The sequence below is a fragment of the Chaetodon trifascialis genome, chromosome 23 (genome assembly GCF_039877785.1).
Source record: "Chaetodon trifascialis isolate fChaTrf1 chromosome 23, fChaTrf1.hap1, whole genome shotgun sequence".
Lineage (NCBI taxonomy): Eukaryota > Metazoa > Chordata > Actinopteri > Chaetodontiformes > Chaetodontidae > Chaetodon > Chaetodon trifascialis.
Genome location: NC_092078.1, coordinates 6,803,537 through 6,828,695, shown reverse-complemented (window position 1 = coordinate 6,828,695; position 25,159 = coordinate 6,803,537). Strand labels below are relative to the sequence as shown.

Here is a 25,159-nt window from a genome sequence, read left to right as displayed (position 1 = left end):
AGGGGCATCTGTCATCCGACCATCAAAGAAGTCACATGATCGAAGACACTGCGAAATGTTACTAAAATAGGTCGTTTGCATAAAAGTACAGCTGGGATTTTTTGAGTTTTGTTTGCTGCTCATAGTCATAATCTCCTGATTGATTCTGCCAGTTAAAGACTTTATTTAGGCAAAGTTCTTATACTTAATGTTTGAGAAATTTGGCTTCTTAATCTAATGAATGTTATATTTTGTCAGGTATTGGGAAAAAAAGCTGAATAAAACAGCTTAACTACTAAAACCTGAACAGTGAATCTAGTGTCTCTGCTTCTGAAAGTCAAGGTGAAGCAGCTCTAGCTATGTCTTGCCTTACCTTGAAGCGGCGAGCCAGGAACTTGTTTTTCATCTCCAGGAAGTTGCCTTTATTCGCCTGCGACTTGAAAGGCTCATTGACGATGGCGAACTGGGGATCGTTCTGGATGTCCTGCCATCGGGCGTAGCCGTGACTGGCACAGGGGTCAAGGGTCATGTAACACTTTGTGTAAAAGACAGCGTGCAGCAGCGCTATGTGGGTCATCATCTTCCCTACCCAGCATCATAAAGGTAACAACACAGTGAAGCTACACAGGGAAAGTTTTCAGATTTTTTCAGCAATGGAGAAGTTATGAAGCACATAAAAATTAAAGGAGTTCAACATTTTGGAAGACACTTGCTTTCTAAAAGAATCTTACCTGGGAAGATCAACACGGCTCTCACACCTGTGTGTTTTATATAGAGCTGGAGCCAGGAGACGATTAGCATGACTGCCTACATTAGCATACAGTAAAAACTAGCATAAAGAACAAGTGGACACTTGCTAGCTTGGCTCTGCCCAAAGTTCAAAAACATGTTATTTTTTGTGGTTTTACAAGGAGTTACATGCTGTAACTATTTCATGGAATATTGTTAGTTTTTGTGGAAAAATATGTTTATTCCATTTCTTATATTTAGCATGACTTAGCATAAAAGCTAGCATAAAGCTCTAAGAAAACAGCTAGCCTGGCTCTTGTCTAAGCTAAAAAATATGCCCACCAACACATGTACAGCTCGGTAAGTAACATATAGTGTCTTGTTTGTTTAATTTGTACACAATTAGAAATATAAAGGTGACCATTTGTGGTTTCACGAGGAGTTACGTGCTATAACTTCATGGAAAAGGTCTCTGTTTAAGGTGTAAAGGCACCATGGTACCAAACCCAGCATTTCCTGGGGAGACAAACTACAGCATATAGCTCCCCCTAAACAACAAACAGTTGTTTTTCTATTTTCTACTTATGTATGGATTGAACAAATGAGATACAGTGACCTTTATAAAGTGTTGGTAAGTCTATTTTTAAATTCTGGACGAAGCCAAGTTTGCTGTTTCCTGCACATTCCAGTCAATTATGCTAAGCCTGGCAAAAAGCCTCCGGACTCCAGCTCCATACAGTTTTAGGAAACATGCTACCTCACTTCTTAGCAAGGCTTAGGTGAAAGGACTCACTCTTACAACTGTCCATTCAATACAAAGTTACAGCTAGCAGCCAGTGGGCTCTGCTAAACTGCCTCTTTCTGAGGGTAACAAAGTCCAAGCAGCACCTCTGAAGATCACTAATGAGCACGTTGTATGTGATTAGCTTAAAATGTTCATAAACAGAAATGTCAAAATGTCTCCTTGGTTGCTTATTTTAGGCAACCAACCTAGGTAGCTGTTTACCACTGTTTACTGTCGTCATGCTAAGTTAAGCAACAGACTTGAGAGTGATATCCATCTACTCAAAAAATAAGCAAATAACTCAGCAAATAAGTTCATTTCCCAAAATATTAAGCTATTCCTTTAAGCTAAACACTGTTTTATAAGGGTGATTCATTAAATTTTTCATTTTCTTAAAATACAAAATTGCTGTTTTTTAGCACATAATGGGTTTCAGGCAGGTTCTGATGCATTTCTCCCTTATTATTTCAGTTTAACCAGTTTTATGTGAATGCTGCATGGCCTTAATTACCATAATAGAGGGAACAACATGGACTAAATGAGCCACTACATCAGCTTCCAGCAGACGGTTTGCTGTTTACTGAGCTCTGGCTGGCTTGTTGACTTATTACGCTGGGCTTCTGCCGGCTGATAGAAAAATAAACACGCCGGGGTCATTGCCCGGGCAACTGCTGTCAAGGATACATCACGATTCCCGCCAGCAGCCAGAAGTCGTGTCGGCGGTGCCAGATCTCGTTCATCTTCCCCGAGGAGATGGCAGCCCGCTCCTCGTTCTGCCAAAGAGTGTGCAGCTCTGCGGGGTGAAGCCAACACAAAGTAAAGCTGAGGCTGCTGGTCTCAAAGTGCTTAGCTAGCTGAAACCTGGCTGCAGGTGTTTCCACAGAACAAAGAGCCGTTCTGGGTTTGAGCTCAAGGTGAGGCTCGTTTTGGCTCACGGCTGCCTTCGTGCTGAAGCTCTGGGAAGCGAGGGGAATGGTTTTTGTATTAGTGGTGAATTCTGTGTTGTTTAGACTACTTGGTGGCTTGTTTGGACAACTTAACAAGTTATTTTCACCTTCTCACCTTTCTCTCCTCATCTTTCAGGGATCCTTTCAGGGAGTATTTTTATCCAAGAAAAATGTTGATCCTCCCAGTCCCAAACAATGTGTCTAAGCTACATTACATTTATTTTTTGAATAATACATACAGATCTTTGTAGGTCTAACAGACAGGGATACAGCTCTTACTTAAAATATTGCCGTACAGAATAAAATTGCTCTGATAACATCTGTTTGGCACTTGCAACTAATAAGCCGACGCTGTTTTGATCTGTCGTGGGGCTCTTCAGGTGTCCTGTTGGCGATCCTGAGATTTTAGGAACCGACAGTGTCGCCACTTGAAGAGAAAACAAGCATCCAGGCCTGAAAACATCCTTCCCAGGTGTAATCGCTTCCACTTTAACAAGGCTACTGCTGCGTTCATGTCATGTCTGAGTTACTGTAATTAACAGTTTCCGACTTGCCAATGCAAAACTGTGACTAGAAAGCCACAATTATTCTTAAAACTCCGGTATGTCCAACTTGGTGGTTAAAAATCCGGAGGTAATTAAAGCTGACCGTGTTGCTGATTATCCCTGCAGCAAACAATTATTTTTCTTAACATGTTATCTGTTGACTGTTTTACATTTACAAATACACAACTAACAAAACTAAATGCATTGCTGCGCATACGCCACCACATCGATCAGCTGAAGGATCAATACTGACCAGTGAAGCCGCCGTCTGCGATGTTAAACATAAAGCGAGGTCGCTCCACGGGAGGCTTCCCGTTGCCCTTCGGCGCCTCCTCCTTCGCTGCTTTGACTTCTTTCCCAGCATCCTTTTCACCCTTGACTTCCTCTGTTTCGGAGAAAGGCAGCAAAGGTATCATTTAGCAGAGAAAGGAGCTTGTGTTTCTAAGGCAGCGGAGATCACAGACAGTGAGAGGTACCTTTCTTCACATCAGCCACCTCGGCTTTGTCCTTAGCATCCGTCGCTTCTGCCGCTGTGGGTGTCTCTTTGTCTTTTTCCTTCTCCTCTGCTGCCTTTTCTCCATCTGCAGGGAAAAACACTACAATTCACACCTAGAAGAACTTCTACTGCATTGCTCCACGCTACGTTCAATTTCATCCAACTGACCGTACCTGATTTCTCCTCTTTGACCTCTGTGTCTTGCTTTGTTTCTTCTTTACTCTCCTCTTTTTTCTCCTCCGTTGGAGGGTCGCTTGTTTCTTTCTTCTCCTCCTGCTTCAGGTCGCTGCCTTCCTTGCCTTCGGCTTTCTGACCAGGGGACGCATTGTGTGATGTCTCTTTTGTCGAAGAGGAAAGCTATGGGAAGCAGCACGATGGACATGGTCTCTTTGTTGTTGTATGATAGAATCTTTAAATGTCAATCAGCTTTAAAGGTGCAGTGTGAAGGATTTAGGGGGATCTATTGGCAGCAATGGAACATATGTAAATCTTAATTATTATTCATGATTGATGGCCACACTGTTATTCAGTTTATTAAACAGACACCACCATCATCACTGTATGTTGCAGACATTTGTCTTTTTTATACTTAACATTTTGGATGAGCACTTTCCAGAGCATGCTGTAATAGTTTGCTTTGTGTTTTTCTACCTCACGGGCAGCCAGTATTTTCCATTTGATATAAAAATGCCGCCATAATTCCATTTAAAGCATGGTTTCTTCCAAACCCGCGCTGTTTGCCACACAATAACAATGTCATTTTTCATTTTCATGGTGCATGAAAGTGAGCAGAAAAACCTGACTGGAAGCAAGAAAGACACGCAAAAAACAATGGCATGCCTTGGGAATGTGTTGAAAGTCGTGCGAAGTATATGGGCTTTGTGGCAAAACACATAAGAAAAACAGAAGAGTGTGACTCATTTATCTGTATCTCTTGCATTAGATGTAACTCCATCAGCGTCTCTTATTGATTAAACTGAGGTTTTGCAAAAGGAACATAAAACAGAAACGTTAAAGAAAACTTTAATTAGCCTTAATTGGCTGATTAAGAACACACTAATTGGACAGGATGTAGATGCTTTAGCTGTTAAGTGTCTGCTGGTTTGAGGACAGTGTCCCACCTCCTCTGGGTCTGCAGTCCTGTTGCCGTCCACCTCCTTCCCCTCATCCTTCTCTTTGTCCTTCACTTTCTCTTTGTCAGACGGGGCTTCGCCTTCCTCTTTGTCCTCCTCCTTCTCTACCTCTTTTCCATTCTTTTCCAGCTTGTCTGAGGGAGCAGGGGTTGCTGCAGGTGTTATAAATAGACACGCAAAAACACATTGCTGTTGGTTGGACTGAGCTTTATCTGGCGCCCTTTACATGGAGTGCCCCCTGCTGGATCTGGTGAGCGTATGTTTGGCTACCTGGCTTAGAGGTGCAAGGTGTGTTGTTATAGCTGGCGTCGGGGGTGGGTGTGGCGGTCTTCACGGCAGGAGAGGAGGCCCTGGAGGAGGTTTTGTCTATGCTGACCTCAGGCTTGAGCTCTGGAAGACTCCACCGCCCGTTGATGTGCTCAAACTCCTGGATCTGGACACACAACACTCAGCAAAATAAAAAGCTTGGCACGCGCTCACTTTACCTAATACCACCTTATTTAAACTCACCACCCACTTGCCCTGCTCGCCTGGCAGTATATCATACATTCCCCCTGGCATAGACAGCAGATCACGATGTCAGCAGGTTTCGACAAGTTGGACTGAGAACTGGATTGAAGATGTTTGGATAAATTCAAGTAAACTGGCGAACAGAGAGTGGTAGGCTAATCAGAAAATATTTCAAGATGTCAGGGTTGATTTCTTCACTGGAAAAACACGTTTTATTCAAGACCTAAAGACTACACTGCCTTAGAGTTTACTGAATTTAAGACGTCTTACTACTTATGGACCCTGCTGATGTGGACATTAAAGCTATAATCCTTATGATTTTCATGAAAGCAAACCCTGTTTATGATACTTTTTATGCACAGCAATAGCCATTCAATGTCTTTGCATTCAATAATTATCTCTCTATAGGGCAGTTTTCATTGGTCGCAGGTCAATGGCGACACGGGAAACAACAGATGATACTTCAAGGAGCGAGGAAGGAAGTCGGTGAATGTGACTGAAGGTAACGTGAATCAAACTTCTGATGAGTCATGTCAGACAGATTTCATCAACAATGGTGGTTGTTTAGCCATGAACTCCCTTGTTTTGTCTTGACAACATGCTTCATTTGTCTCGACCTAAGAGGCAGAGCGGCTTTGGTCTCACCTTCTTCTTGACGAGAGACATGACGCCGATCCGGGTGAGCACCGGCTGCCGGCACAAGCCCTCCCTCGGCACGCCATCGGCGAACGTCTCTGCCCCGTCGGCCACCGGCTCGCATAGGTGACGCATAAAGAGAGACACGTAGGCTCTGGCAAAGAAGAGGACAAACGTGCGGTTAAAGGACGGATAGGAATGGAGGAAGATTGAATATTTTCCTTCAGCGCAGTTTTTCCTCACTTGAATTCTTTCTCAGTCTTGCCCCTGAGGTCTCTGACCAGCCACTGAGAGGCGAAAGCGTCCTGAGACGGCATCCCCCAGCGCATCACTGCGTTCAGGAAGGCCTTTCGCTGGCGTGTGTTAAATCCCAGCACCTAATGATGGAAATGATGTTATTTCAGATAATCCTGAAGGAAGCTGGCGCAGTCTGCACGGCGAAGACGCTGCCAGTCTGTTTAAATGCGTCTGCATGCGTGTAAACCCTGGAAGTGAGAAAACTTTTTTTCATTCATGCATTTCTCAAACGCCCCAAGGCCTTTTTCGAGTACATCTGATTACCTAATAAATCTAAAATAAACTTGAACAGCGCTGGCACTCATAATCACGTCCGCTATTATCAGGATGATGAATGAGCTTGGAAGGTTCAGAGCTGTTGGAGATGTAATAGCTCCAATCTCCAATTTAAGACTGTTAGATTGTTAGAAAAATATCTCAGAGCGCAAGTTCAACTTGAAACAAATCTGACAGATTCCAGTAATATCACAATATAATAAAAAAAAACAAGCAAAATGAAAGCAGAGCTGGTTCCAGAGCGTTGTACAAACCTCGAGGTTGCCTCCCACTCTGGCCAGGAGAGGAGGCAGAGGTTTATCTTTCTCATTCCTCAACTGGCGACGCGACTGCCTTCGACCTGCAGGTCACAGGAGGCGACATAGTCAAGATAACGTCTGTTAACGAGTTGCTCATTAGCATGCGTACTGGTAGCCTATTTGCTCCTCAGTAGTCCTTATAAAAACATATTAATGCTTTATTCTTAAGTTGTTACAATTCATGTACGACAATTTCCTTACTTGCTATCAATAAGCACTAAATAGGAGGTGATTAAGAAAAAACTGGTCATGCAGAATAAGGCATTAATATGTGTTTTATAATGACTTATAAAGCGGCAATATGCTACGAATATGCATGCTAATAAGCAGCTAGTTGATGGCTGGTGTTTGTAGATCATTAGAACATTCCACCAGAAACTTCTCAAATGCTTTGAGTGTTTTCCTCTGACTGTCAGAAGGACGGGGGAGGAGGTGGAAGGAGGTCTGCATTTTTGGCGATCCGACTAGTTTGACTCTGCCAGGCGACTGTAACAACTAAATCAATTTTGACCTGTAATTCAACACAGACCCGATGAGTGTGCGTGTGTGTTACAGCAGGCATCGCTCTGTGCTCACGAGCGGCACAGCTCGGGTTGACGTCTCTCTTTCGCCCTCTCTCCTTACCTTCTGGCCGATCGTCAAAGTCCTCGTCCTCCTCCTCGGAGCCCACTGAATACTCGGACTGGTTATCTGAAATGTCAGCATGCCACTCTGAAACAGCACACGGTGGTTTGTCAATAGGCCAGGCCCATTCACTTCCACTGTGCAATAAACGACTCAAACAGAGGATGTGTCGTCTAAAATACTATTTCTACTGACATCATCAGATTAGAATAAAAACATAGATATAGAGTCCTCTTGAACATGATCCTGAACTACTTGACAGGAGTTTACTGAGCCTGTTAAGGCTGCCAGGCCCTACCTTGGTCTTCCTGCGCAGCATCGTTGTAGTTGACCGGCTTGCGGTTCCTCTTGCCTTTACCCAGTTTGCTCGCCAGGTCCTCTTGTTGCTGTTCGTAGTGATGTCGCAACAGCTTCTCCCAATAATCCGGATCCACGTTCTCCTCCTGCTTGATGATCTCCCGCTCGATCTCCTCGATCTGGAGCGTCAGAGGAGCACAGCTTTGAGTTAAAAACCCTCCTTTGCTGCAAGTTAAGACCCTGGTACAAGTTGTTCAGGATGCTCCTTTCATACCCAATCATGATACTATCATCTGTTACCGATGAACCTGTTTACCTGTGGAATGTTCCAAACAGGTGTTTTTGGAGCATTCCACATCTTTCCCAGTCTTTAGTTGCTCCTGTCCAAATGTGTTTGAAACACGTTGCTGCATCAAATTCAGAATAAGCAGATATTTACAGAAATCAGTGAAGCTCACGAGGGAAATCATTAAATATATTGTCTTTGTGCTGTTTTCAGTTGAGCTGAGTCTGTTTTGTGGTGGCTGCATTGAACTCGTTCTGTCTGTGCTGCATCTTTCCGCCACAACAACACGCACATTTATTTTCCTGCATCATGAGGCAAACAGGCCGGCGGCAGCACCTTTCTGCAACTACCAGTTAGTTTCATTATCCATTAATCTGCTGATTATTTAAACCAATTCATCGTTTGGCCTGTAACATTTCAGAAGACATGTCCACACTGTCCAACAAAAAGTCCAAAATGAGACTTTTACATAATCACTTTATTGATGATTTCTTTTTGCAATTTTCTATGGACTGAAATGAGCAACGAAATGTTTCATTCACATTCAGCCCCACATGCTGGCATGTGTGTCTGTGTGTGTATGTACTTCTGAATTTAGTGGGACACTGGGAAAAAAAAACCTTTTTATCTCTTTCTGTCAATTTCTAACTCAAACAGGGCTTATGTTATGTGTGTGGAGGATAAAAACGGCTGCATTTATATTGTACTTTTATCCAAAACAGACCATCAGGAGCACAAAGATACTTCAACATGTGGACCACCCAAGCCCAGCCCGAGAGAGAGAGATCATGGCGGATCTGAAAATGACATGATTTGTGAACATGCATGTGAACCTGGAAACAATCTGGGAGTCCAACTGTCTGCTTTATCTTAGAGTGTGTCGGTATAGTGTGTGCACTGCACTGCACTAAACCCCCACTCCTCAACCACATCCAAACTCCCGCTTGAAATCCATCATAACATTTCTACCACCCCTCCCTCTCACCTTATCCTCCTCTCGGACCATGTACTGGGCCACTTTAAAGGAGCTGAGGTACTCGTTCATGTTCTGGACGTCCGAGTCGTCCGTGGCGTCTTGGCTTCGGTCCAGCAGCCTCTCAATGGCCGTGCTGTCGTAGTGGATCACGCTGCCCTCGTCCTCGGCTTTATCCCTCGAGCTGTTCTTCATACCTGTAGTCAAAAAGGTGGAGACCACTTGTGCTGTTCTTCCAGACAAATTCAGCAAATGCAATTATTCTTGTCAACCAGCTGCACCGTCAATAAAGCCACGACAAGCCAAGCGTGTCGGCCGGCCAAATGTGTCGAGATGAGGGGGCGTTAAAGTGAGTGCGTTTGACAAAATAATTTCACGCGGGTGGATCAGCCTGCCAACTCGTCTCCATTAGGATCAATCTCACGCTAACGTTGACCCAAACTCTACTGGAAATCCCGCTCGCCAGTGAGAAATAACCCCACCTTCTCCTTCGTCCTTGAAGAGCTCTTCTGTTCCAAACTTGAGGATGTCGTCCAGTTCCTGTTTGGTCATGGAGCCAGCTTTGGACCCCAGGCCCGGCCGGACCACCAGGTGGGTCAGCATCATCTTCCTCTTGGCCACCTGGGTGATGCGCTCCTCCACGCTGGCTCGCGTCACAAAGCGGTAGATCATCACCTTTCTGGCCTGCCCGATTCTGTGGGCTCGACTGAACGCCTGCGGAGGGAAGGACAAAGCCGACAGGTGAAGCTCAGATCGCACCGAACCGCTGCCTCCATCGGCGGATGCCGGGCCGTCGTACCTGTATGTCGTTGTGAGGGTTCCAGTCGGAGTCGAAGATGACGACGGTGTCTGCTGTGGCCAAGTTGATGCCTAAACCTCCAGCTCTGGTGGAGAGCAAGAAACAAAAGTGACAAGCACCAGGAGCTGCAGGCAGAGACAGAGCGACACAAACAGACAGTGGCATTAATTATTTCTCTTTAATGACAGAATCCTGCTGATACCTGCTCTAATCGAGATGTTTCTATCCATATCCTGTAATATCATGTTCCTCTGTACAACTGCACAATTATTATGGATGAGCATTGATAAGATTTTATTGACACCAATGCTGTTAGTCTGATCATGATCAGTTTTCCGTGTGGAAAAAAGGAGGTCTGCACAGGTTTTCAGCATCAAAGCCCCTGATTTGTTACCTCTGCATGTGACTCAGGTGTGCAGAAGCTCCACTGTTCACCTGCTCGATTCCCATCCCAGGCAGTTCTTCCCCCTCATCACTGTTCTGTGTGGTGGGGTCTATTTTGTATAGTGTTGTCATATAAGCTCTATTTATCAAATTTGAAATATTTATATATAAATAAAATATTTTGTGTGTGTTGTTGTGTTTTCTATGGCCTCTGTGCAGCTTTTTCTATTGCTGAAAATATGTTTGGAGGCTCAAATTGACTCTCGTCGGTTGCCTGATACTGAAACTTTTTTTCAGGTCAATGCTCTTCTTTTTTCCATCAGCACTCATCCTTCAGCTACTGTTCATTCTGTATTATTTAATACCAATTGTTGCCAACAACTACTTTGTGATATAGCCAAATTCCAGATTAAAAACAAACTCAGCATGAGACCCAGTGCCAATCGTCCTCTGTAACTCTCAGACATCAATAATTGCTGTGCCCGGTGTGAAAGCTAAATAAATCTCAGGAATCTGTCGGCTTGGCATCAGTTGGAGAAACTGATTCTCAGTTCTGATCCTGCTGCCTGACTCCTCGTGTCCCTCTACCAACTACCTGAACCTCCATCTGCTCAGCAATGCAGAGCAGCAAACTGTGAAGTCTAAAAAAGCCCAGCTCTTAAGCACACAAAGGAAACAGCAATGCAGTACCGATGCAGTATTTGTATTAGGATCCCTCTTCATTAGGCGTTTCCTTTGGATTTAGCTCGCTGTCCCTGACTATCATTCAAGTCCAGGTATTAATACACATTCATACATACGTATATATGCTTACAGTACATTTCTGCAGGTTGTTTTACATTCAGTTGATAAAATAACTCCATCTATGAGGGTACATGTTAGCCCTTGTTAGCAGGAAGTGGGAACTCTTATTGTGAAGAAACAGGAAGTTTGGCTCTTCTGATAAAGGTTGTCATGAGCATGGAGTTTGCTAACTTTAAACTTTTTCCTGTGGAGTAAAATGTATGATTTCTGTCAATTTGACGGAGCTGCATGAGTGAAACTGGTGATAATGATGTAAATCCTACTGGTGACCAGTCAAGGTGATGGAGAACTTACTGCACCTTTAATGTCAGCACATCATCCAGTGTCTCACCGTTGAAGCGGTCAATGGCCTCCTGTCTCAGCGCTCCTGTGATTCCTCCATCAATCCTCTCATACTTATAACCTTCATGGTCCAAGAAATCTTCCAGCAAGTCCAACATTTTAGTCATCTGTGAATGGAGGAGAGGAAGAAAGCCGGTCATGTGAGCACGCTTTCATCTACACTTGATTACCCTCAGCTGGAGTCGGTCTGCTGCTGAGCCTTCTGGAAGAATCTGTGAAGAGAGGTGTCCATCTGGTGTGTGTGTGAACATACTCGCCTGTGCTTGTGCTGACTGTATATCTGTGTCCGTGTGAGCGTGTACCTGTGAGAAGACCAGTACTCGGTGCCCCTGCTCTTTCAGTTTTCTCAGCATCTTTTGCAACAGCATCAGTTTCCCAGAGGCCTTCGTGAGGGCCGACCCCTCGTAGGCACCGTTTGGTGTCTTTTGGGCTTCCTGCAACATGCACAAAACATGCAACGAGGTGAGTAATAGCACAGGAACTTAAAATGAATTAATGAAAAATGATGTGAAGCCTCAGAATAAACAAATGACAAAGACCGCCTGCATCTCAAAAGTCTTAAAAGCACAAATGTGATACAAAAGCACTACTGAACATGGCCACCAGGTGTCACTGTTCTGTGATTGAGCAGTAATTCAAGCCAATGGATTGAAAAGAAATGAAATACCAGCAAATAACGGAGGACTTAAACCTCCTGTGTGATCAGACAGAAGGTCAACTGTTTGGATTTAACATCAGAAATGATGCATCGCTGGTTTTCTCTGTCTGCTCTCACCATGGAGGCGACAGGGAAGAGGTAGGGGTGGTTGCAGCACTTCTTCAGGTCCATCATGATGTTGAGCAGGGAGACCTGGTTTCCTCCGCCTTTCGAGTTCAGAGCCTCAAAGTTCTTGGTGAGAATCAGCTTGTAGTATTTCCTACATTTAAAGACATGAAGACGAATGATGAAACGGTAAGTGCTGTATATATTATACATGAACATATAGTTGGTGCTGGCATGTAGCAATTGAGGAGGTGTTGAAAGAGTGGTGACAGGCAGACCCCCCTCAAGCCCTCCCACGTGTCGTACTTCTGCATCGGGCTCAGCTCCACTCTGACAATCAGCTCGGTCTTGGCCGGCATGTTCTTGAAGACGTCGGCCTTCAGCCTCCGCAGCATGTGAGGCCCCAGCAGGTCGTGGAGCTTCTTGATCTGGTCCTCCTTGGAGATGTCTGCAAACTCTTCCAGGAACCCCTCAAGGTTGCTGCACAGAGAGATGGACTGGGTGAAGGACCGAACGCTGAGTTTTTGGTTCAAGTGAGTGTGTTTGCGTGTGTGTGAGAAGGCCTACTTGAAGCGGTTGGGTGTGAGGAAGTTGAGCAGGTGAAACAGCTCCTCCAGGTTGTTCTGCAGAGGAGTTCCTGTCAGCAGCAGCTTGTGGTCGATCTTATAGTCGTTCAGACGCCTGAAAAACTGCAAAGGCAAGAAAAGTTAAACTCCCTTTCAAACAATCCAACATCTGCAATCATTTCAGTACTCTGTTTCCACATACAATTACAATGTATCTGATATTTGGTGCATTCATGTATTTACTGGCATTGTGGCTGCCATTATCAATGTAATTATAATTTCCTTATAGTTTAGTATATATATATGTAATCACAACTGGCTCTAATGGTAACATTTATACAAGAGCCCAATTGATACATGTAATGTTTTTGATAATTCGTAGTTTTATTCTTTGTTTTCAGTTTATGTACTCGGGACTCCCTGAAAAGCAGTACTAATACTGAGTTGATCACATTGGTATTGAGTGTTGTCATTACACAGTTTGTCCACCAGAGGACGCTAAAATTTTCAAGTTTTTCAAAAATGTTTTATACTGAATACTGACTCGAATATCTGTCTCAAAATTACAGACTTAACAAATTTAGGCTTTTGAAGTGATATTACAGCATGTGAACACTGACACACACACACACACAGTGGCCACAGCACCTTGGACTGGTTGTTCTTCAGGCGGTGAGCCTCGTCCACCACCAGACAGGCCCAGTCGATGGACTTGAGCGCCGTCTGGTCGATGGTCACCAACTCGTAGGAGGTCAGCAGCACGTGGAATTTGATGGGAGCCTCTCTCTGCAGGAGCAGTGGAGGGGAGCAGGATGTAAACAGTATGTGCACACTCACATGTGCAGTGCATGTCATGATGTGTGCGAACAATTCTGTCAATGCAAATAAAGGCTTTCCATAAGATTCGACTGAAAATGAAACATCTGTCACATCTGTTTCCACTCTCCTGTCCACGCCTTCCCTCCTCACCCTCAGCTTGAATGCCTTCTTCCCTCCTTTGACAGCCGTGTCGTCGAAGGAGAACTCGTTCTCTCTGATGATGGCTCGGCTGTCCTTGTCGCCCGTGTACGTCACCACGTAGAAGTCGGGCGCCCACATCTCGAACTCCCGCTCCCAGTTGATGATGGTGGAGAGCGGAGCGCTGACCAGGAACGGACCCTTAGTGTGACCCTGAGCGACAGAGGAGGAAGAATTCAGGCAATCTGTCAGTGTCAGCTTTCACAGGGAGGAGAAACAAGACGATATGAGGGCCGGGGGGGCTCCAGCACCTCTTTGAACAGCGAGTAGAGGAAGACGATGGTCTGGATGGTCTTTCCAAGGCCCATCTCATCGGCCAGGATGGTGTCCGTGCCCTGAGCCCAGGAAAACCGAAGCCAGTTCAGACCCTCCAGCTGGTACAGGTGCAGCGTCCCACCCGTCGACGTGACAAAGTCGGGCTGCTCCTCGTATTTTATCGTAGGCTGCGAGGACAGAAGGAGAAAAGATTTCTGGTGTTTTGGTAGACAGGAAGCGGCTATAAATCAGACTTCTTGATACGGAAACAACAACTTCAGTTAACCCACATCAGTGACCGGTGAGGCAGGAGACTCCTCTTCGCCCTCCTGGTTTTTGGTCCTCCTTCTGGGTTTGTCTGGGTCCTCCTTCATTACTGCGTCTCTGTTGGACAGCAAGCCATCCCTGAGCATTAACCAGCCATGTAGCAACAAGTGAGAAGTCAGTCGGGGTGGGATGCTATGCAATAGGTCCTACCTGTGTCTCCAGTAGTTGCTCTTGTAAACTGCAAAGCCGGGGATTTCCAGGTCGTCCCTCTCCCAGGTGCACTGGTCGTAGGTCAGGTCTCTCCATTTGACCAGGTAGTGGTAAATCCCCTTCTTGTCCACACTGGCAGACAGGACAGTGAGTGCTTTCATCATGTGTGTGATTGGCATGTTTATAAAGAGCAATAAATCACATTGGCTGACCCTGGAAGACAGTTCATTGGATAGATGATTACACCATGAGACAGGGTGGACATTGATGAACTGGCTGCTGTAAAGCTCGAGTTTGTGGTGTCCAAAATGCGAGAAATACAGTGTGCTAACAAAGCCCTATTTTTCTGTTTTGCTCCTGAAATTTGTGGTCTCAGCCAACATTGGAGTCAGACACTTGGACGGCGCTCCTGTCACTTTAAGGCTCAGAGCTCAAAACGTGTAAGCCAGTTAATTTCCACGGTTAGGTTGTTTGACAGAAGATGAAATCTTCTACGCTTTTTTGCTGAAAAAATGATGTGTGATGAGAGAAAACTGCGGGAGTAAGACAGTTTAACAGCTGAGCCCTGCTCTGCACAATGTCACCTCTCGAACTCCTTCCATTCATTTCAATGAGAGGAAAAAAATCCCATAAAATGAGAATATTTATCCTAAAGGTATAAACATCACACATACACTCAGGAACTGAAGCAGGATTGATTTCATGTCATGAAGTACTTAAATACTGTCAAATGTTACTTTTAAAGAACTTCAACGTCCACACACCCAAACAGACGCCCTCACCTGTGGTTGATGATGCGGTGGATCATCATCCACTCGGGCTTGATGCCATATTTGTAGTACTTGTCATCCAGGATGGCGTACTGGGGGTCCTTGGCCCTCCTCTTGCTGCTCTTTCCCACTCCGTTCTCGTCCTCTCCGCCCGACCCGTAGTCCAGGCTGGGAGGCTCGTCCATGTCCGTCTTCCTCTGGTAGTTTCTGTACATCACCGAGTGGTAGATCTCCAGCTGGACGGAAGAAGAGGGAGAGAAGGATGATTTTTCCTCAAGCCAATCAGAAGCAGCGACTGGATTAACTTTTTGAGTAAAACTCACTATTGACTGTCTTTATATTCCTTTCAGTGACCTCTTCAGTGAATCACATCTGATGGCTGAAATACTGTACAAGTCGAATAAAGTAAGAATAAAGTTCTTTTGCCCACTGAGGATGCACAGGATCACTAGTTTCCAGCCTTTTTGGCTTGCGAGCCTTTAAAATACAGTGAAATAAAGCTTTCATATGAACATGACTTGTGAGTACTTGAACTGAAGAGTTATTTTCCTCCTTGAATTGTTTCATCTGAAGGATTTTTCAAGGCCTGTCGAGGTTAAACGATGCAGTATTTCACAAGAAAAAACAACTGAAACTACAGTTCCTCATCTTCTTCTTCTTGGATTTATCACTTAATCCATCGCTCCGCTGATCGTCCCTCTCTCACCTGCAGCTCAGTGATCCAGGTGCAGTGCCAGTAGGACTGCCCGGTCAGCTTGACAAAGAACTCCCTCTCGGCTCTGCCCTTCATGGGCGGCGGTGGGGGGGCGTCGGGTGGGGCGTCAGGAGCTGGGGGGACCGGGATGGGAGGCGGAGGCTCACCCCATCGCCAGTGGAGGATCTTCTGGACGCGTCCTTTGATTGGTGGACACTAGGGGGGGAATACACTTATTAGTTAGTCCTTGGGACATCAGACATAAAGCGCAGAGAGGTAAACCAGAAGCAGCTCACCGTGCAGCGCGGACACAGCCACTCTCCGTTGGGGATCTCCGGCAGCGGCGGGTTCAGGCAGTGGATGTGGTACGAGGAGGTGCAGGTGTCGCAGCACAGCAGCTCACCTCCGTCTTTACACACCCGGCAGAACTCCATGTGGTCGTCATCCTCCTCCTCCGCCCCCGTGGGGACACCCACCCCCACCCCGACCCCGACCTCTGATATCACTCTGTCCTCGCTGTCCTCCTCGAAATCCTCGAAGTCCTCGTCCTTCGCCTCCCACTGGATTCCCTCTTTTTCCTGGGAAAGGAAACGTTCGATTGATCGATCAACGTCTCAGCCGAGTTTAAGAACACAGTCAAAGCGGCCCCAGGTGTTTTCTTATTGGCTTCGAGCAACTATGACAGAAAAACTACGTACGGGGAGGAGAACTCAGAAGCTGATTGATCCTCGGACCACCCGCCTTCCATCACAATCACAGCTGAGATGCACTTAATCAAAGCACGCGACTGGCCGATCTGATCTACCTGACTTATGCAAGACTACTCCAGCAGGGGGCGATGTCAGGAGAAGTTAAACATTTGTGGTCCTTTTCCTTTGCACCAATGACCTCTTCAAAAGTAGACTTTGCATTTTTCTTGTGTTTCTTCCATGTGTTGTAAGCATGTTGCACACTCAGTGAAACTCCCTCTTCATCACACCACACTGTTGACGATACAGCACCTTAGCGACAACAGTAATGATTACAAATGTGCAGATAGTATCGGGTCAGCTTCACAAGGATCTGGACCACCATTCATTGTTTTAGCAGTGATTTTACCAGCACATGCACACAAAGTCTCCACCAAACACCCGGACAGTCGACTAAAGTCACAGGGATTCAACCCGGGCAACAAGCTGACAGCGACACACAGAACAGCCCACAGACTGGACCAACACTCGCTGTGATTGGCTCATTTCTCCACACGCACACACAGTCATGCCTTCAGAATAAACTGATTCAATCATCACTTCATGTTCTCCACATAGTGGCTTTCTTGAAGTGATAAAACAGTTCACTGTGTCATGGTAAGGAAAAAAGAAAGAGCATGGTTTTTTTTGTGACATTACTGAATAGATCTACACCCACAGCACCTCTTCAGGTATCTGTCTTTGTCTGGGCAGGATTCTGAATCTCTCCGCCGAGATGTGCAATGCAGCTACAAAGCCTCTATTCATCTGCTGCTCCAAGCAAGTAAAAACAAACCACTTGTAACTGCTTTTTTCACTCGGGTTTGCCAAGTAGACGCGTGGCCGGGGGAGAAATATGCGAACGAGGATGCTGGGAACAATCACGCGTGGAGAGCAGGACCGGACATGTACTCACGCAGTGCGGGCAGCTCCACTTGCCCTCGGGGGCCTTGTCCAGCTCGGGCTCGAGGCAGACGAGGTGGTAGGCTCGAGGGCAGGTGTCGCACAGGATGATCTCTCCGCCTTGCTGGCACACCTCGCAGTAGTCCTGATGATCCGTCTCGTAGCCGTCGCCCTCCTCGTCACCCGGGACTGGAAGGAGCAGACCGAGGACGGGAGAGTTTGAAACATGAGCGTTTTTGCCAAGACTAAAAACACATAAATTAAAGCAGATCCAGAGATTTTTCAGCCATCTGAGAGTCTGACGTGATCAGATTTAGTTTTTTTGTAAGAGTGCTCGTGGAAACTTGATCGAGGATGGTCAAAAAAAGGGGGCAACATGCAGGATGTGGGGAGGATAAATGTCACGGTTTGTCCATCTAACTTGCTAAATGCTCGTTGCTGAAGCTTTCAGTGTTGCTTCCTCTTGTAAAAACTCTACAATTTGTTCTGCTGCTGTATGAGTCATGTTTCTGCACAGTCATGATAACACGTTATGTAGTTCAGCTGTGCTCAAATCGATTGTGAAACTGGTTAAAGAAACACACTTTAAACTCTTATAGAAGACTCCTCTGTGCTCATGTCGGTTGTTGGAGTCTTTGCAGTGACTCTCACTGTCTTTTCAGCACATAATAACACAATAACCGTGATACCGTTTCATCTCTGATATCATTTCTAGCACTACAGTGCACATAAAAACAGCCGCTGCTCACTCTTCTTCTTCTTCTTGGCCGGCCGTCCTCGCTTGTTCTTCTTGACGCGGCCGGAGCTGTCGGAGCGGACCGAGGAGCTGTGGACGCTGGAGTCCTCCTGCTCGGACTCGTCCTCGTCCATGTCGTCGCTCTGACAGAGAGCAGGGACGGGTGGAGGAGAACAGAGGTGAACAGGTGACAGCTGGGACGTGGACGGAGACGGAGGGCGAAGAGGATTTGTACTCACTGAGCAGCTCTTCTTCCTCTTTGCACCAATGGGCGACAGTTTGATGCGAATGGGCGCCATCTTTTTGGCCTTCGCTGCAGCCTTTTTCTTGTCTGGGACTCGAGGACTTTTACTGCGCTTCTTATAACCAGGACCTGGACGGATACGATCATGAGCAACATTTGACATAAAAAACTACCCACAACTATTGCAGGTGTAAAGCTGACCGCTGACCTTTGCCCTCTTTCGTCTTGGCCTTTCTGATCGGCGGCGGCTGCAGCGGCGGCTCGGGTGAGGCGGTCGCCGCAGAGACCTGCTCGGCGACAGCGATGGCGGCGGCTGCAGCGGCTGCAGCGACGGCAGCGGCGTTGCCCTTAAAAGGGTTGTTAGAGCTGAACTCCCTCCACTTGGCCCCCAGGATGGTCATCATCTTGGACATGGGGATCTTAGGATTCTTCTTGGCTATCATCGGCCTGGGGAGGGAGGGCGAGATGGTTGGGAGAGAGAGACCATACGGGCACTAAAACACAGAAATCTGCATCAACTTTCACCTAATTCTAAGTTTATTTTCATTTCTGCTGACTGTTAATTTATATGTATTAGACTTTTGCACTACAGCTCAGTCCGACAGCCAAATAACTTCCCAACATATACATGCAGTGGACACAGATTCCTCCACGTTATCAGAGTCAAAGCGGCCAAAGGGTCGAGACCCGATCTCGTGCTCTTGTTTTCAAGCCGTGCCACCTGCATCTGCGCTAACACGCCGCTGGGAGTTTCACCAGGGACAGTTTATGCTGAATGGTGCTGCCAGCGTCGAGGGAGGCTGGTCCGTGCGACAGCAAGAGGCTTGAAACTTTATACAAAAAGTAGCCATTGCTCCGTTTTTTGTGCACACGGCACATATCCACCTTCTGTTTGGATATAAACTTACATTAATAATTCAGTATTTATTTCAGCACTCTTTGCACTCTGCACCTTTGCATTACTGTATTCTTGTTTACAATCCACAGTAGCTCTTCAGCTTATATACAGACACCGTGACATATTTCTATGCTTGTGTGTACGCAGATGTCTTTGTTCAGCTTTGTTGTGCAAACAGTGACAGTGAGACAAGTCAGAGTCCTTGCATGGGTACAGGAAGTGAGGCTGTGTCTGATTCTGATACATGCTTTTAGGAAGCAGACCAGAAACAAGCTCACACTCCAAAAGTAGGCTGATATGAACCTTGCACCTAAGTTCATGTATGAGACCAGTTTCTCACTGTGAGGAGACAAAGTGATGAATAAATTACATTAAAATACAGCAATGATTTTTTTAAAAAAAAGTTTTGTCGTAATATATTTAACGTTTGACCTCATCGGCTTCATTGATTTTTGTAAATATCTCCTTATTCTGAATTCGATGTCGTTCACAAGCGAGGACGGAGCGAGGTTCGCCACTTCTCCATCACCGAACAGTGTTTGAAGCAAATCAAAAAACTATTTGTGATGTTTTACCAGCAGCAGCGCATCAACGCCACGTGGAAACGAGAGGGAGAGGCTGTACCTCATGAACTGGCTGAAGGCTTTATAGTTGGTGAGTTCCCTGTAGTCCTCCTCCGTGAAGGTATGATCAACATCCTCCAGACCCCACTCCTTCGCCAGCTGGGCCGAGGTCTTCTGCTCTATCGGTTGCTGAGGAGAAACAACGCGTCAGAACAGAGAGAAACCGGATCGAACGAGGGCGGACTTGCCAGAGACGACTCAGCCGCTTTACCTTCGTTGTCTCCTCCTGACTGCTGTCTCGGTCCCCGTCGTCTTTTTTCTTCTTCTTGGTTTTCTTCTCCTTCCTCTCTTTATGTTTCTTCTTTTTCTTCTTCTCCCCAGAGCCATAGTCGCTGGCTACGCTGTCCGAGTTCTCGCCGTAGTCTCTCTCTCTGTCTGAGTCTCTGTCTACATCGCTGTCCTGACACGAGAGAGGAGGACATGCTGTAGTCAGTAAGAAAAAATGTAAAAAATCCAAAGCAGGACAGCTTAACAAACTTACAATCTTCTTGCGTTTTTTTGCTTTGGCAGGTTTCCCCTCTTTGTCCTTCTTCTTTGTGTCTTTCTTCTTCTTCGGCCGGCCCTTCTTCCTGCAGGGGACCTCTCTGTCAGATATCTCGGGCTCTTCGTCTGGGAGGAGAAGCAGAGGGGAGATGGGAAGCGTGAAAGAATCAGACCAACGATAATCTCCTCAACACCCGGCTAATCCCCTTCTGAACATAACCACACACAACAAAGGCTGTGTGATGGCCACGGTGGCTTCGGCGACCTCTGACCCCGCCTGAATTGACACATGCTAAATTAGATAGTTTGCCAGAGGGCTGCGAGTGAGACTTGGCCGCTTGTGTTGGTGGTTCCATGTCATGGAGAAGTGTGACCGACAACTTTTTAAACAAACTATCTCAGCCACAAGTCCTGAAGAGAATAAATAAATCTAGTGTTTTTATATTTAGAAACTTTTCATTTAGGCAAAAACAAGGAAATCCTTTTATCATAGAGAGCTCTCAGGCTCAGGGCGTCTGAAACGCACGGCTGTATCTCGGCTTCCAGGCAGCAAATGATGTGAAAATATCAGGCCAGTTATTCCCCACGGTATCTGTGCGATATCATAAGAGAGGTTAAAGCTATTTAACCTGCAACCTGACCTGGCTTTGGAGCAGAAAAAGAGAAGTACAGGCAGCCATGGAGAGGCAGCAGCCTCAGCTTCAAAGGACAAACTGCAGCAAAGCGTTAAAGCATGACCAAAATACGGGCTGCGGTATGTTTGATCGGCTGCTTTTTGTCGGATTTTATTGTCTGCCTTGTCTTTGTTGGTGAGCGCTCCCACCAGCAACCAGCAGCAGCCCCCCCAAACACCTCCTCCTCCTCACTCCCACCCCGTCCAAACAACCAACCCCTCGCTTCCCGCGTAGCCGTGCAGCGCGCAGCCGCCGAAGACACGCCGGGGGCGGCGGCAGCACGCACGCAGGGCTCGGTGATTCAGAGGCCGCCAGCGGGACAGTGCGGTGAACTGGAGCGACTTCTTCTTTCTCCCCGCTGTGCAGCTCCCGCACCGGGACCCCGACCACCGCTGGCAGGGCTCGTGAGGGGTTAAAGTCCTCGTCAGGAAGCCCCGACAACATAATTTATCTGTCTGGCACGGCATGGCGGCGGGTCAAGCCAATTAAGTCCAAAGACAATGCAATGGATCACTCCTGTAATATCCATATTAGAAATTACATTTTTATCATGTTATGTCACATTTCCTCCATTATGACATCTGCTCTGTGACTTTTAAGTGTTCTCACACATCTGCATTGCATCCAAAGCAAATCATTAGTTATTATTCGCCTCTTGTGAATAAACTGCAACCTTAAGGCTGCTGCACTGCTGTTTCTGACTTTCTACAGTTGCAGCGGGGTTAACCAGCCGCTACTTTCACTGCAACTCCATATGCAGCCCCGCTGTCACAGAAACTTCCAGAATGTCATATGCACTCACTCAATCATCTGTAGACCAGATCAATACTGCACATCGCCGCCGAGAGCAGCAACTCGTGCAGCACAAAAACACACCGATCTGCTGCACGAGGATGCTCGATTAAACATTTCAGGGATATTATTCAGATAACTAGTGTGCTAAGCTACCAGAGGGGCTAAACAGTCCCACCTCTCTGGCCTGTAAGTGAGCAGCATGCAGCAGTGTCCTATTTTGACCTGTCACAGAGACAATGGGGCAGGGGGGGCAAGTTTCTGTCTCACGCCACGATTTCACACTATGTCCCAGCTTTCATGTCTGCACCGCTAAAAACGCATCAACTCCTCCCGGTGATGGGTTATCTGTGTATATGTAGCCTCGGGCCAGGGGAGTCCATGTTTAAGCCAACCTCTCTCGCCGAGAGCTTTTTACCCTTCAGCTTCGACCTTATTACCCCGCAGCCCGAGCTCATGCACATGTCATGTCGCGTCTGGGAGCTGTCAAACGGGGGATTTAAGGGACAAACAACTTTTGATGCGTGGGGGAAGCGGACAGCGGCGGTGGCAAGTTGCTTTAAACTTTGTCAGGACGTGATCGCTGTCGAGAGGAAGTGGAGAGGGAGAAAACAGAGCTCGCGACGGCGCTGGGACACATCTGGCCGGTTGTGCGTTATTTTGTTTGTCTCTTTTGCGCTTTGTTGCAAACTGTTCCCAAAGCGCGCCCCTCTCGTCTTTTCCAGCCTCTCTTGCAGCTGCAAACATGGCACCTAAGGCGGCATATAGGTGCAGTAACTGGGTGGAAATAGGTTTAAGGTGGGGGGGGAAACATGTGCGTCTTTTAAAAAACCAAAAAAAAATCTGGATTGGTAAATTCGATTTTTGGACGCGCGCACTCGACTTGTCCTCGCGGGTCTCTCCTGCACCGGGTTGGTCCCGGACGGGTACGCTTTTGAGGCACAATTCGCGGGTTCCGGCTACTTCCATCATGCCTCCCTCTCCACCACCTTAGCGCCAGTTAAAAGTGTGTTTTTATCCCGTGCGCGCGCTCCCGACCTGTCCGCCAGCTTGCTTTTTTTACCGTACCTGGCGCGGCTGGTGTTGCAGTTTCCCGAGGCGCCGCCGGCGAGTTTATGTCGCTTGCGTTCTCGTCTAGGTCTCCGTCGTCGTCGTCTTCTTCATCAAAATCTCCTCCCTCGGAATTAACCACCATGCCCTCGTCTTCCTCACAGGAGCGGAGAGGAGAGGACATTATATTCCTGTCATCGGGTCCGTCCTTGTATTCAAAAAAGCGTATTCTCGCTCGAATGTATGATATTTATTTAATATTCAAATCGGCACAGGAAAAAGTGGGGGGCGTTTTGAAATATTTTACACTCGGCAGAGCAACAAAGATGGCCGCCCTCTTATATTTATTTTTTAACAACCCCCCCAATAAGAAAAAAAAATCCCCTTACATAAAAAATGGCTGACTATATTATTTCAGAAGGCACCCCCCTCCTCCTTTCCCTATCTCTCTCCGTCTCTCCCTGTGCGCGCCCCCTCCCTCCTTAAAAACGTACACATTGTTACAAGAAAAAAGGGGTGTGTGTGGCTGCATGTAAGTTACATTGTTACTTGTTTGTTTCTTTTCTGTCTGTGCCCCCCTCCCTCTCCTCTCACTCCCCCCCCACCACCCTCCCTCTCGCTCTCCAAGTCCGGATCAGTCACGAACGCGACACACTTGCCTGGTGTCACTGTCACTTGCGAGATCACACGCAACAACTCTCGCTTTCTGCATTGCAGAGCCCGACACAAATCTATCAAATATGGCCACCTTATATTCTCCGGAGCCCCCACCGTTGTATAAAAAAGTATTTTGGAGCAGTGTGTGTGTGAGTGCTGGGGAGGGATTGAGAGAGGGGGGTTGGGAAAATCTGCCGCAGCCATGCCCAGACTTACATCAGATTGTATTGCTTAAAAATTAACTACTTGTGGTGGGGATGAAAACAATTGAGAATATGCAAACTGTACTCAATCCGCGCCAAAGCGGCGCGTTAAACGGCTCCCAGCGCGCGATCCGCCTCTAAAACAGAGCTTTCAAACGAAACTGGAGCGATTTTTGCGAGCGCTTGCTGCGAAATCTCACGCAGCCGGCTGTGTCAACTGGATGGCAGTAAGGCCATGGGAATCCCTGCATCCCATCCAGCCCACAGTGGCCGCTCGGGGCACTTTTGTTTTGACAAAAGGAATTTTGATGTGCCGTGCGCGTTCAGAGCGAACCAGGAGGGGGGCTCAGACAGCAGAAACTGGATGAAATCTGGAAAGAAAAAAAAAAAAGCTGCATTGTAGTGAAACGTCTGCATCCTGATGAGCTTCTGAAAAGAAAACCACGTGTTAAAAGAAGTAGTTTCATTGTTTGGTTTCATTGTATTTAGCTAATTGTATTGCATTTATTCACTTCAAGAAAGAAGCGTTCAGATGAGCAGTTTCTCACAATGACTGACTATTTCCTCAACGCAGAAAATGGCCATTTATTACTTAAGCAGCCTTTAATGCCACAATTCACACGAGTGTCTCAGCATCTTTGCTCACAGCTGACAGTAAGATGTTCAGCTCTTTAATACAGTGTTTCATTCATTTGAGCTGGAGGTTTGTACTCGACCTTGGTAATGTAGCTGAATGAAGAGGAAATCTTCACAAAAGTGGTGCTTCTGGAGCTTTTTTATTGCATTTAACAGCCTGCAGAGCAAACCACAAGACTGAGAAGAAACCTCAGCCGAAAGCGGAGTGGACCCCGGTGTTAAGACGCCTTTCTTTTCTTCTTTTCCCAGTTTTATTTACTGATGTCAACGTTTGTTTACTTATCGTTTTGCAAGGCAGGGCTGCACAGAAAAAATGCTCGTCCCTTTAAGCTACTCACAAAACAAAAACGATGTAAATGGATGAATGAATGATGAGTTGTGAAAATAGACTGTTTCATGGTAGAGTGCAGAGGATGAACTGAGGGGTCATGTCTTAGAGGTCAGCAGCATCTTTTTCACACGTTTCCCTCGTTTAACGAGGCCGAACTCAATAAAATTGGACTATTTTATCAAGACTTTGTCTTAATATTGAAGCTATTTATGCAGCTCAAAATGCTCTTGCCAGCTAACCCTGCAGCGGCGCTTAACTAACCCACAAAAACAAGAAGTAAACTGCTTTCCCTGAGCATTTAGTTATGTAACAGTGTGTCTCTGTGATGAGGGAGAGCGCCGTCACATCACAAGTTTTCGAGGCATTTCAGGCTTTCCTGAGCAGCGTGAGAGACAAGGTGCCTGGATTGAACCCGTGGCATCCTGAGCGCGTGGCCGACGGCCAGGCCTTCCTCGCTGCCACATTTTTTGCCCGCTCTGCAGTCTGTCTGCATACATTACTCCGTCAGCTGCAGCTTCT

General features: G+C 46.6%; 1 protein-coding gene across 3 annotated transcripts in view; it reads right to left on the bottom strand.

Annotated features, from left to right (window-relative positions):
• chd3 (chromodomain helicase DNA binding protein 3) overlaps positions 1–23,538 on the bottom strand; it is a 39,697-nt gene extending 16,159 nt beyond the window's left edge. For 2 of the 3 annotated variants that reach the window (XM_070993189.1, XM_070993187.1), the window contains exons 1-36: positions 22,832–23,538; positions 20,296–20,423; positions 20,026–20,214; positions 19,816–19,943; positions 18,502–18,740; positions 18,289–18,422; positions 18,063–18,192; positions 17,327–17,502; positions 15,979–16,260; positions 15,695–15,898; positions 15,001–15,224; positions 14,219–14,350; positions 14,032–14,125; positions 13,738–13,929; positions 13,439–13,639; positions 13,118–13,255; positions 12,471–12,592; positions 12,210–12,383; positions 11,916–12,057; positions 11,443–11,574; positions 11,130–11,247; positions 9,611–9,735; positions 9,294–9,525; positions 8,824–9,008; positions 7,554–7,731; positions 7,256–7,342; positions 6,587–6,672; positions 6,003–6,136; positions 5,769–5,913; positions 4,884–5,046; positions 4,602–4,765; positions 3,654–3,837; positions 3,461–3,565; positions 3,238–3,369; positions 2,177–2,285; positions 353–485 (exon numbers count right to left, since the gene is read on the bottom strand). In XM_070993189.1, coding sequence (XP_070849290.1) covers positions 353–485; positions 2,177–2,285; positions 3,238–3,369; positions 3,461–3,565; positions 3,654–3,837; positions 4,602–4,765; positions 4,884–5,046; positions 5,769–5,913; positions 6,003–6,136; positions 6,587–6,672; positions 7,256–7,342; positions 7,554–7,731; positions 8,824–9,008; positions 9,294–9,525; positions 9,611–9,735; positions 11,130–11,247; positions 11,443–11,574; positions 11,916–12,057; positions 12,210–12,383; positions 12,471–12,592; positions 13,118–13,255; positions 13,439–13,639; positions 13,738–13,929; positions 14,032–14,125; positions 14,219–14,350; positions 15,001–15,224; positions 15,695–15,898; positions 15,979–16,260; positions 17,327–17,502; positions 18,063–18,192; positions 18,289–18,422; positions 18,502–18,740; positions 19,816–19,943; positions 20,026–20,214; positions 20,296–20,423; positions 22,832–22,997 — 5,607 coding nt within the window. In that variant the 5' untranslated portion in view covers positions 22,998–23,538. The remainder of the gene's footprint in view (positions 1–352; positions 486–2,176; positions 2,286–3,237; positions 3,370–3,460; positions 3,566–3,653; positions 3,838–4,601; positions 4,766–4,883; positions 5,047–5,768; positions 5,914–6,002; positions 6,137–6,586; positions 6,673–7,255; positions 7,343–7,553; positions 7,732–8,823; positions 9,009–9,293; positions 9,526–9,610; positions 9,736–11,129; positions 11,248–11,442; positions 11,575–11,915; positions 12,058–12,209; positions 12,384–12,470; positions 12,593–13,117; positions 13,256–13,438; positions 13,640–13,737; positions 13,930–14,031; positions 14,126–14,218; positions 14,351–15,000; positions 15,225–15,694; positions 15,899–15,978; positions 16,261–17,326; positions 17,503–18,062; positions 18,193–18,288; positions 18,423–18,501; positions 18,741–19,815; positions 19,944–20,025; positions 20,215–20,295; positions 20,424–22,831) is intronic. The other variant, XM_070993188.1, reaches the window with a different exon arrangement.
• Positions 23,539–25,159: the final 1,621 nt, after the last annotated feature.